At 40.9% G+C, this 12,216-nt stretch overlaps 2 protein-coding genes across 3 annotated transcripts in view; one reads left to right on the plus strand and one right to left on the minus strand.

The window, feature by feature from the left end:
* Window positions 1–3,614, plus strand: part of gtpbp6 (GTP binding protein 6 (putative)) — a 9,820-nt gene extending 6,206 nt beyond the window's left edge. Inside the window, exons 9-11 of one of the 2 annotated variants that reach the window (XR_014592806.1) lie at window positions 766–918; window positions 1,160–1,344; window positions 3,500–3,614. Coding sequence is in view for 1 of the 2 variants with exons in the window: in XM_083887887.1 (XP_083744013.1) it covers window positions 766–918; window positions 1,160–1,280 (274 nt within the window). In the remaining variant the exon portion in view is untranslated. Of the gene's footprint in view, window positions 1–765; window positions 919–1,159; window positions 1,420–3,499 lie in introns of those variants that run through there. The other variant, XM_083887887.1, reaches the window with a different exon arrangement.
* plcxd1.2 (phospholipase C, X domain containing 1, tandem duplicate 2) lies at window positions 3,520–8,892 on the minus strand (the record flags this gene model as incomplete). The annotated part of the gene is made up of 6 exons (XM_083888351.1): window positions 3,520–3,764; window positions 5,099–5,285; window positions 5,362–5,517; window positions 5,598–5,726; window positions 6,928–7,064; window positions 8,817–8,892. The coding sequence occupies 6 exons, from the start codon at window positions 8,890–8,892 to the stop codon at window positions 3,520–3,522; spliced, it is 930 nt and encodes a 309-aa protein (XP_083744477.1).
* Window positions 8,893–12,216: the final 3,324 nt, after the last annotated feature.

Raw genomic sequence — 12,216 nt, forward strand, 5'->3', positions numbered from 1 at the left:
CCTGTCTCTCTGTCCTCCTGTCCCTCTGTCCTCCTCTTGTCCTCCTGTCCCTCTGTCCTCCTCTTGTCCCTCTGTCGTCCTCTTGTCCTCCTGTCTCTCTGTCCTCCTGTCCCTCTGTCGTCCTCTTGTCCTCCTGTCCCTCTGTCCTCCTGTCTCTCTGTCCTCCTGTCCCTCTGTCCTCCTCTTGTCCTCCTGTCCCTCTGTCCTCCTCTTGTCCCTCTGTCGTCCTCTTGTCCTCCTGTCCCTCTGTCCTCTCGTCCCTCTCTCCTCCTGTCCCTCTGTCCTCCTCTTGTCCACCTGTCTCTCTGTCCTCCTGTCCCTCTGTCCTCCTCTTGTCCCTCTGTCGTCCTCTTGTCCTCCTGTCCTCTCGTCCCTCTGTCCTCCTCTTGTCCACCTGTCTCTCTGTCCTCCTGTCCCTCTGTCCTCCTCTTGTCCCTCTGTCCTCCTCTTGTCCACCTGTCTCTCTGTCCACCTGTCTCTCTGTCCTTTTGTCCTCCTCTTGTCCCTCTGTCCTCCTCTTGTCCCTCTGTCCTCCTCTTGTCCCTCTGTCCTCCTCTTGTCCCTCTGTCCTCCTGTCTCTCTGTCCTCCTTTCCCTCTGTCCTCTCGTCCCTCTCTCCTCCTGTCCCTCTGTCCTCCTCCTGTCCTCTTCCTGTCCCGCTGTCCTCCTGTCCTTCTGTCCTCCTCCTGTCCTTCTGTCCTCCTCCTGTCCCCCTGTCCTCCTCTTGTCCCTCTGTCCTCCTCCTGTCCTCCTGTCCCTTTGTCAGTTACCAGAGTCCACAGGTGGACGCTGTGTCCGTCTCAGCTCTTCTGCACAGAGGTCTGGACGCTCTGAAGACGACGGTGGAAGAGAAGATCATCAAGTCAACGGGAAAACTGGTGATGGACCTGAGAGTGGATCTGACCTCAGATCAGTTAAGGTGAGGAGAAGAAGACCTTAGTTAAGTTAAGGTGAGAAGAAGAAGACCTTAGTTAAGTTAAGGTGAGAAGAAGAAGACCTTAGTTAAGTTAAGGTGAGAAGAAGAAGACCTTAGTTAAGTTAAGGTGAGAAGAAGACCTTAGTTAAGTTAAGGTGAGAAGAAGACCTTAGTTAAGTTAAGGTGAGAAGAAGAAGACCTTAGTTAAGGTGTGAACCTCTGATCATGTGACCTTCTCTCACAGATGGTTGTACAGAGCAGCTACAGTCCAGGACGTCCAGGTGAACGCAGACGATGGCTCCGCCCTCGTCAAGGTCATCATCAGCGCCGCTGCGTACGGACGCTACAGGAAACTGTTCATGTGACCAGAGACGCTGAAGGTCACGTCATCGGAGGCGATGAAGGTCACGTGACTAGAGGACGCTGAAGGTCAGAAACGCCATCACTTTAGAAAAAGGTGTAGGCCACGCCCACTCCAAGCCACGCCCACAGTGAAGAGTTAAAGCGATGTAAAAAAAAAAAAAAAAAAAAACTTGAATGTACAGAGAATAAAAATATTTAATTTTGTAACGGAACAATGTGAAGAATCCTCTGTTTCTCTTTATCTCCATGTATACTGCCCCCTACAGGTGAGGCAGGTGTTACACGTGTCAGAAAAAAACACTTCTTTTACCGTTAAAAGACCCAGCGAATAAAATCTACGTCAGTTTAAGTCTACGATATCTTTAAGATCACGTCTTAAGTTCAGGGGACAAAAAAGTCAAACTATGGTGGTCTAATGGGGACAAAAAAGTCAAACTATGGTGGTCTGAAGGGAACAAAAAAGTCAAACTATGGTGGTCTGAAGGGAACAAAAAAGTCAAACTATGGTGGTCTAAAGGGAACAAAAAAGTCAAACTATGGTGGTCTGAAGGGAACAAAAAAGTCAAACTATGGTGGTCTGAAGGGAACAAAAAAGTCAAACTATGGTGGTCTGAAGGGAACAAAAAAGTCAAACTATGGTGGTCTGAAGGGGACAAAAAAGTCAAACTATGGTGGTCTAAAGGGAACAAAAAAGTCAAACTATGGTGGTCTGAAGGGAACAAAAAAGTCAAACTATGGTGGTCTGAAGGGAACAAAAAAGTCAAACTATGGTGGTCTGAAGGGAACAAAAAAGTCAAACTATGGTGGTCTGAAGGGAACAAAAAAGTCAAACTATGGTGGTCTGAAGGGAACAAAAAAGTCAAACTATGGTGGTCTGAAGGGAACAAAAAAGTCAAACTATGGTGGTCTAAAGGGAACAAAAAAGTCAAACTATGGTGGTCTGAAGGGGACAAAAAAGTCAAACTATGGTGGTCTGAAGGGGACAAAAAAGTCAAACTATGGTGGTCTGAAGGGGACAAAAAAGTCAAACTATGGTGGTCTGAAGGGAACAAAAAAGTCAAACTATGGTGGTCTTAAGGGAACAAAAAAGTCAAACTGGTGGTCTGAAGGGAACAAAAAGTCAAACTATGGTGGTCTGAAGGGGACAAAAAAGTCAAACTATGGTGGTCTAATGGGGACAAAAAAGTCAAACTATGGTGGTCTAATGGGGACAAAAAAGTCAAACTATGGTGGTCTAATGGGGACAAAAAAGTCAAACTATGGTGGTCTAAAGGGGACAAAAAAGTCAAACTATGGTGGTCTAAAGGGGACAAAAAAGTCAAACTATGGTGGTCTAAAGGGGACAAAAAAGTCAAACTATGGTGGTCTAAGGGGGACAAAATAATCAAACTATGGTGGTCTAATGGGGACAAAAAAGTCAAACTATGGTGGTCTAATGGGGACAAAAAAGTCAAACTATGGTGGTCTAATGGGGACAAAAAAGTCAAACTATGGTGGTCTGAAGGGGACAAAAAAGTCAAACTATGGTGGTCTAATGGGGACAAAAAAGTCAAACTATGGTGGTCTAATGGGGACAAAAAAGTCAAACTATGGTGGTCTAAAGGGGACAAAAAAGTCAAACTATGGTGGTCTGAAGGGAACAAAAAAGTCAAACTATGGTGGTCAAAAGGGGACAAAAAAGTCAAACTATGGTGGTCTAATGGGGACAAAAAAGTCAAACTATGGTGGTCTAAAGGGGACAAAAAAGTCAAACTATGGTGGTCTAATGGGGACAAAAAAGTCAAACTATGGTGGTCTAAAGGGGACAAAAAAGTCAAACTATGGTGGTCTAAGGGGGACAAAATAATCAAACTATGGTGGTCTCAGGGGGACAAAAAAGTCAAACTGGTGGTCTAAAGGGGACAAAAAGTCAAACTATGGTGGTCTGAAGGGGACAAAAAAGTCAAACAATAAAGTAAAACTATGGTGGTCTGAAGGGGACAAAAAAGTCAAACTATGGTGGTCTGAAGGGGACAAAAAAGTCAAACTATGGTGGTCTAATGGGGACATAAAAAGTGACCACACGAGGCAGCAGAGGACCAGCAGAGCTAAAATCACTGATTTTCTCTATGGGCTTTGGTGTGGGAGAGTGAGTGGTTTACAAACTTGACTTAAAACGTGTTTCATTAACTAACTTGATGAAACCGACTCTAAGACAAAGTAAAAAGTGTTTTTTCCGCAGCAGCTTCAGTTGTTTTTAGTCTAAATCTGAAGGTGCAGGAGTTTCCGGTTCAGAGCCACGACCTCAGCACAGAGAGGTAGAGTTCCCACAAAGTCTCCTGCGATGATGTTCAGACTCTGAGGATCAGGACCAGGAAGCTGCTGCTGCAGCCACGTCTGCAGACTCGTCCAGTTACTGAGCGTCAGCGTCCGCAGAGTCTGAGCCGGCGTCGTGGCGATGAAGTAACGGTCGGCGGTGAGATTCAGACCTGAGACGAAGAAACCGTCTGAAGAAGAAGAAGAAAACTCTTTTTATTTCAATTATATGACGTTCAGTGCAGTATTTAATTTGAGCTGAACTGTGATTAATTTATGATTAAACTGTGATGTTTAATCTGTTAAAGGTAGAAGAAGACAGTTTAAATCTGCGACATATGAAGAAAAAAAGAAATCTCAATTCTGAGATGACACTTTGAGTCGAAATGTGTTAGAGTTTAAAAAATGAAAAAAAAAGAATCTGATTTTTGAGATGACATTTTGAAGAATTCTAATTTCTGAGGAGAAAAAGTCAGAATTCTTAGATTAAATTAAATGATTAGAACTCAGATGAAATTATGAGAAAAGTCTAAATACTGAAAAATAAAAGCAGAATACTGAGATTACATTTTTTTTAAATGACCATTTTCAGATTAAACTTCACATCTGTTCATGTTTACAAAATGTTTACAACTGAAAAAATTAGATTTTTGAGATTAATTAATTTTTTTAAATAATTAGAGATCTGGTCGAATGGGGACAAAAAAGTCAAACTATGATGGTCTAATGGGGACAAAAAGTCAAACTATGGTGGTCTAAGGGGACAAAAAGTCAAACTTTGGTGGTCTAAAGGGGACAAAAAAGTCAAACTATGGTGGTCTAATGGGGTCAAACTATGGTGGTCTAATGGGGACACAAATGTCAAACTATGGAGGCCTAATGGGGACAAAATGTCAAACCATGGTGGTCTAAAGGGAACACACTTTGGTGGTCTAATGGGAACAAACTATGGTTGTCTAATGGGGACAAAAATGTCAAACTATGGTGGTCTAAAGGGGTCAAACTATGGAGGCCTAATGGGGACAAAATGTCAAACTATGGTGGTCTAATGGGGACAAACTATGGTTGTCTAATGGGGATAAAAGTCTAATGGGGACACACTATGGTGGTCTAATGGGGACAAAAAAGTCAAACTATGGTGGTCTAATGGGGTCAAACTATGGTGGTCTAATGGGGTCAAACTGTGGTGGTCTAATGGGGTCAAACTGTGGTGGTCTAATGGGGACAAAGGTCTAATAGGGACACACTACAGTAGTCTAATGGGGACAAACTATGGTGGTCTAATGGGGACACACTACGGTAGTCTAATGGGGACAAACTATGGTGGTCTAATGGGGACAAAAATGTCAAACTATGGTGGTCTAATGGGGACAAAAAGGTCAAACTATGGTGGTCTAATGGGGACAAACTATGGTGGTCTAAAGGGGTCAAACTGTTTACTAACTTGAGTTTCCTGATATTAAAGTCTGTCTAACAGCTGATGTATTTACGCTAAACTCCGCCCCCTCTTTGGGTGTAAACTCACCTGGACGTCCCGCCTCTTTCTTCCTGTCCAGGAAGTCAACGACTCCCTGCGCCGTCCTCTGATTGGCCCAGTTGTACGGCACGTCGGGCCACAGCTCCACGTGTCTGGCGGCGCTGCGGTCGTCGTCGTAGCTCAGGATGATCTGGTGACCGGACGCCCACAGAGAGCGCAGCGTCACCACCGACTCCTGTCGGCGTTAGACGTGGTTTACTCAGTGGAACAGAAGAAGAAGAAGAAGCTTGAGCAGCAGAGCGTGAACTCACCGTCCGAGGACAGAGTTTAGAGCCAAACAGCTTCTTCAGGGAGTGAATGAAGGACTCGTGGCATCTGTCGCTCATTCCTTCAAAGTGACTGAGGGCAAGGACGACGACCTCTGTGGGGTGAGACTCTAACCACGACTCCACTGACAGCAGAGTTTCCTGTGAGGGAGAAATAAACAAACCTTTACTGTGAATCAACCTGTGAGAAAATCACCAAACTTGGTCTTGAATAAACTCACCAAAACTGTTAAGTGAGTGTAGATCACGTGTGTGAAGAATAAGTCTGTGGACGAGTCGTGAGGTTTTCGAGCCACTCGCAAATCAAAGTAACGGATTCCTGCGGAGAGTTGATCCTCGATGCTTCTGTCCTGAACACCACAGTTAATAAAAGGGGGACAGTTCAGGTGCTGTGAGCGCCCCCTGCTGCTGAGAACCAGAGGCTCAATCACAGGGGCAACAAGCAGAAACTCAAGTTTGTAAACCGCTCACTCTCCCACACCAGAGTCCACAGAGAAAATCCAGTGATTTTAGCTCACAGGGACACAGGAGCTGCTGGTCCTCTGCTGCCTCCTGTGGTCACTTTGTGTCTCTAAATTAAGTCTAAATTACTTTACGTTTACTCTATGGACTTTGGTGTGGGAGAGTGAGTGACTTTGGTGTGGGAGAGTGAGTGACTTTGGTGTGGGAGAGTGAGTGACTTTGGTGTGGGAGAGTGAGTGACTTTGGTGTGGGAGAGTGAGTGACTTTGGTGTGAGAGAGTGAGTGACTTTGGTGTGGGAGAGTGAGTGACTTTGGTGTGGGAGAGTGAGTGACTGGTGCAGGTCGACTCACCTGGAATGGCCAAAAAAGTCAAACTATGGTGGTCTAAGGGGACAAAAAGTCAAACTATGGTGGTCTAAAGAGGACAAAAAAGTCAAACTATGGTGGTCTAAGGGGACAAAAAGTCAAACTACGGTGGTCTAAAGAGGACAAAAAAGTCAAACTATGGTGGTCTAAGGGGACAAAAAGTCAAACCATGGTGGACTAAAGGGGACAGAAAAAGTCAAACTATGGTGGTCTAAGGGGACAAAAAAGTCAAACTATGGTGGTCTAAGGGGACAAAAAAGTCAAACTATGGTGGTCTAAAGGGGACAAAAAAAAGTCAAACTATGGTGGTCTAAGGGGACAAAAAATCAAACAAAAGAGTCAAACTATGGTGGTCTAAAGGGGACAAAAAAGTCAAACTATGGTGGTCTAAAGGGACAAAAAAAGTTTTTAAAAAAGGCTACGGTGGCCTAAAGGGGACCAAAAAAGTCTATGGACTTTGGTGTGGGAGAGTGAGTGACTTTGGTGTGGGAGAGTGAGTGACTTTGATGTGGGAGACTGAGGGACTTTGGTGTGGGAGAGTGAGTGACTTTGGTGTGGCAGAGTGAGTGACTTTGGTGTGGGAGAGTGAGTGGTTTACAAATTCAGTTTACACAAGGAAAAGTCTGTATTTTATATATATATATGTATATAAAACAATATTCAAAAACAACATATATATAATTTATAAATAATATAAACATATATATAATATAAATATTGTACCTGTGTCGTGGCCCATTTAAAGATAGCAGGTCTGGTGAAGCAGTAGAAGAGTTTGTCCATTATTCTGAAAGAGTCTGACTCAGACCTGAGCAGTGGAGAGCAGATGTCCAGACAATAACTCATGGCATCGTGACTTCCTGCACACAATCACAATAAATAAACATCAGTTATACAATGAGACAGATAGATAGATAGATAGATAGATAGATAGATAGATAGATAGATAGATAGATAGATAGATAGATAGATAGATAGATAGATAGATAGATAGATAGATAGAACACGGTGTTCTCTCACTGCTTGTTTTTACATAGATTGCAGATAATAACCTGTTTGTCTGGTACCTATGTAAATTTCAAACTTTTATGACGTCATTTTTTGGTTATTTCCTGTCTAAGCGGAGTTAATTTTGAAAGGGTAACGTCCGCGTGTGATTGACGGCAACTTCCCGGCGAAGAAAGAAAGAAAACGAGCAAGAGCGAAGTAAAAGAACATGAAAACTTGACAAAAAAATTAAGAAGAAAGGAAAAAAAAAACACATCGTTTCACGGGGCTTTATTTCGAGTCAAATGTGGCAGGGATTTACGTCATTTGCTCAAGTTTAATCTCGCGATTTGTCCATTTCCTGTCTAAGCGGAAGTTTATTTTGAAAGGGTAGCGTCCGCGTGTGATTGACGGTAACTTCCCGGCGAAGAAAGAAAGAAAAAGAGCGATTTAAAACGTGAAAACTTGACAAAGAAGTGAAGAAAAAACGAATAAAAACCACAGCGTTTTACGCGGTTTTAGTTCCAGTCAACTGTGTCAGGGATTTATGTGAAGAGATTACGTTTTTCTCAAGTTTAATCTCGTAATTTGACTGTTAAATTACACCTGCTAGCTTAAATGTCACCTGCTAACCTCTATATGTGTTTGTATTTGTTTTTTAAGAGTTTAATCTAACGATTTATTGTGTGTTTATTCAACAACACAGTAATATAATACACATATAAACACGTTTTTATCGATCCTGTGGTAAAATGAGCCGCTGTTATTGTTGTTGTTGCTGCGCAGATAGTCGCGTAAATACTCCACTGAGCGAGCCGCAGGTCCTTAAAGAGACATGACAGTGTTTACGTACAAGTTTTTTAATACATTAAAGGGGAATTCTGCTCAAATTACCTCGACATTTATTTTAAACATATAAGAAAAAACAACTCCACTGGATCTTCCACATAAAACCTACACAGGACATCCCATAATATAATAACTAATATCAAAGAAGACACTGATTGAAGCAAAATGTCCCTTAATTTTTTGTCCAAGAACAAAATAAGTGTAAACTAAGACACAGCGATGTAGAAACGACCAATAATATTGCAATAAATAAAATCATATTTTAATACAGATTTTTTAGATTCTTCAACTAAAGCGTAAACATGCAGCGCCCCCATGTGGAAAATACTAAAAAAAAAGAAATTACAAGGACTGTATGTTGTAATTTGCTACTATAGAAGTGAAGTATTAATGTTTTTCTTCCGATTATCGCTACAAAATAAATTCACCACGATGAATATCAACGTCAGTGATTTTTATCACGATAAACGATAATATCGTCTCATCATGAGCAGCTGAAACCACGGAGAAAAGGAGCAGAAAAAAAACAGTGTATGTATCTTTAAGGACCAGCGGATCGTTCAGTACCATAATTACGCTACGAGCGGCGCAGCGTGAATTCAACCGCGGCTCGTTTTAGACACAAAAGAAGGAAAAAAGAACGTTCAGATTTCAGATTTAAGAGAAAACGAGAAAAACACGAAGAATAAAAAAGTGTAAAGTAAATAAAATCTGCGCAGAAAAGGAGAAACAGACGCGTCGTAAACACCTGGTTCACCTGCTTTTAACTGGTTTACCTGGTAAAGTTAGTTGAGTCAGTTCAGTTTCCCACAACTGCTGCGGAAGCTGAGACATCCAGTCCTGAAGGTCCATCAGAACCAGACCTGATCCAGACCTGATCCAGAACCTGATCCAGACCTGATCCAGACCTGATCATCACCAGGATCAGGATCGATGAGAGTCACGCGCACACACACACAGCCCCGCCCCCTCCCCCGAGGAAACAGGAAGAATTTCCTGATTCTTCTAAAGTTTCACTGAAACTGATCTGAAAAAAACAAAAAAACAAGAGAAAACGTTTGAAATAACGAGCTGTGACGTCATTAAGACACTGATTCACCACCAACATAAAACTAATACATTATTGACGCTGCTGCTGTGACGTCAACACGAGGGGCGGGGCTAATGGAAAACTTTATTTAATTTCAACAAACAAAACTTTTTTTTTTTTTTCACATTTGATTACCACGCACACACACACACACAAACGCACACACATAAAAAAAGTCAAACTATGGTGGTCTAAGGGGGACAAAAAAAGTTTTTAAAAGTCAAACTAGGTGGTCTAAGGGGGATAAAAAAAGTTTTTTTTAAAGTCAAACTATGGTGGTCTAAGGGGGATTACATTTTTTTTAAGTCAAACTATGACGGTCTAAGGGGGACAAAAAAGTTAAAGAAAAGTCAAACTATGGTGGTCTAAGGGGGACAAAAAAGTTTTTAAAAGTCAAACTAGGTGGTCTAAGGGGGATAAAAAAAAGTTTTTTTTAAAGTCAAACTATGGTGGTCTAAGGGGGATTACATTTTTTTAAGTCAAACTATGACGGTCTAAGGGGGACAAAAAAGTTAAAGAAAAGTCAAACTATGGTGGTCTAACGGGGACAAAAAAGTGTTTTTTAAAGTCAAACTACGGTGGTCTAAGGGGGACAAAAAAGTAAAATATAAATAAATTTAAAAAACTACGGTGGTCTAAGGGGGACAAAAAAGTAAAAAAAAAGAAGAAACTATGGTGGTCTAAGGGGGACAAACAAGTTTAAAAAGTAAAACTATGGTGTTCTGAGGGGGATAAAAAAGTTTTTTCTTTAAGTCAAACTATGGTGGTCTAAGGGGGACAAAAAAGTTAAATAAAAGTCAAACTATGGTGGTCTTAGGGGGACAAAAAAGTTTTTTTAAAGTCAAACTATGGTGGTCTAAGGGGGATAAAAAGTGTTTTTTTTAAGCCAAACTATGGTGGTCTAAGGGGGACAAAAAAGTTTTTTAAAATCAAACTACGGTGGTCTAAGGGGGATAAAAAAGTACAAAAAAAACCAAACTATGGTGGTCTAAGGGGGACAAACAAGTTTAAAAAGTAAAACTATGGTGGTCTAAGGGGGATAAAAAAGTTTTTAAAAGTCAAACTAGGGTTATCTAAGGGGGACAAAAAAGTAAAGAAAAAAAGAAACTATGGTGGTCTAAGGGGGACAAAAAAGTTTTTTTAAAGTCAAACTATGGTGGTCTAAGGGGGACAAAAAGGTTAAAGAAAAGTCAAACTATGGTGGTCTGAGGGGGACAAAAAAGTTTTTTTTAAGTCAAACTATGGTGGTCTAAGTGGGACAAAAAGTGTTTGTTTTTTTAAGTCAAACTATGGTGGTCTAAGGGGGACAAAAAACACAAGTACAAAGTGAGACGATGAGATTAAGAAAAATCAAAGTTTATTGTCTACAGGCACAGTGGTGCAGCATCCTTTCAAAATAAAGGCCTGTGTTAAAGTAGAACAGTCACGTTTGTTTTCATGCAAATGAACGTCATGCTTATTTTACACAGAACAAACACAGGTCATGTGACACAGGTCATGTGACACCGGTGAACGACTTCCTGAACGTTGTTGTTGTTGTTTACATCACAGTCGTGTGCTCGTTAACGTTGTTTGTGCTTCAAAGTCTAAAAAGCCTACGATGGCGTTCCATGAGTCAGCTGTTTATTGCTTTAGTCAGCAGAAAAAGTCATGAAAAGTGAAAGAATAAAAGCTTCTGAAACATTTCACTGCCTTTAAAAGTGCATTAATATGAAATATGAAGAATTCAAGTATCGTTTGTTTGTTTCATGCTAAAATCATTTAAAGGACCAGTCTGTGACAGTGACATCTAGTGGTGAAGCTGCAAACTGCAGCAAACTGAATATCTTCAGCTTTACGCTCACCGTCAGAGAGGATATGACAAACTATGGTGGTCTAAGGGGACAAAAAGATTTTTTTTTAAAAAGGAAAATTATGGTGGTCTACGGGGACAAAAAGGTTTAAAAAAAGAAATATTATGGTGGACTACGGGGGACAAAAAAGTAAAACTATGGTGGTCTAAGGGGGACAAAAAAAGTCAAACTATGGTGGTCTAAGGGGCACAAAAAAGGTCAAACTATGGTGGTCTAAGGGGGACAAAAAAGGAAAACTATGGTGGTCTAAGGGGACAGAAAAGTAAAAAAACAAAAAGGAAAACTATGGTGGTCTAAGGGGGACAAAAAGTTAAAAAAAAAAGGTCAAACTATGGTGGTCTAAGGGGGACAAAAAGGTTAAAAAAAGAGGAAAACTATGGTGGTCTAAGGGGGAACAAAAAAGTTTTTTTTTAAAGTCAAACTATGGTGGTCTAAGGGGACAAAAAGGTTTTAAAAAAGGAAAATTATGGTTGTCTACAGGACAAAAAAGTCAAACTATGGTGGTCTAAGGGGTCAAAAAAGTCAAACTATAGTGGTCTAAGGGGGACAAAAACGTTTTTTTTTAAAGGAAAACTATGGTGGTCTAAGGGGGACAAAAAGTAAAAAAAAATAAAGGTCAAACTATGGTGGTCTAAGGGGGACAAAAAAGTCAAACTATGGTGGTCTAAGGGGGACAAAAACGTTTTTTTTTAAAAGGAAAACTATGGTGGTCTAAGGGGGACAAAAAGTAAAAAAGAAAATGATCAAACTATGGTGGTCTAAGGGGGACATAAAGGTAAAAAAGAAAAAAGGGTCAAAACTATGGTGTTCTAAGGGGGACAGAAAAACAAAGTCCTTAATTTGTCCATGCTGGGCTACAGTACAAAGATGGCCGCCATGAAAACTTATATTCAGCAACAATAGTGAATCAAATGGCCGAAAGTCTGCTGCCCACTAGTGGTCAGAGGCTTAATTACAACAGAAAACAAGATTATTTCCATATATCGATACCGTGTCACGCCAGGAAATGTCGCGATATTTTGTTCACGTAAATAAATAAACAAATGTTTGTTACGTTAAACATTGAATAAAAAGCCTTTAAATAGTTACGAGTTTATTTTTAGTTCAGTTAAAAGTTGGATTCTCTGAAGGAGGCGGAGCCTAAACAGCCGCAGCATCGTACGTCACAGACTCTTTTAAACGTAAGTATCAGCATTCTCTTACAGACTTCTACTGTTCACGTATTTATTAGAC

This window comes from Microchirus variegatus (assembly GCF_963457635.1).
Source record: "Microchirus variegatus genome assembly, chromosome: 4".
Classification (NCBI taxonomy): Eukaryota; Metazoa; Chordata; class Actinopteri; order Pleuronectiformes; family Soleidae; genus Microchirus; species Microchirus variegatus.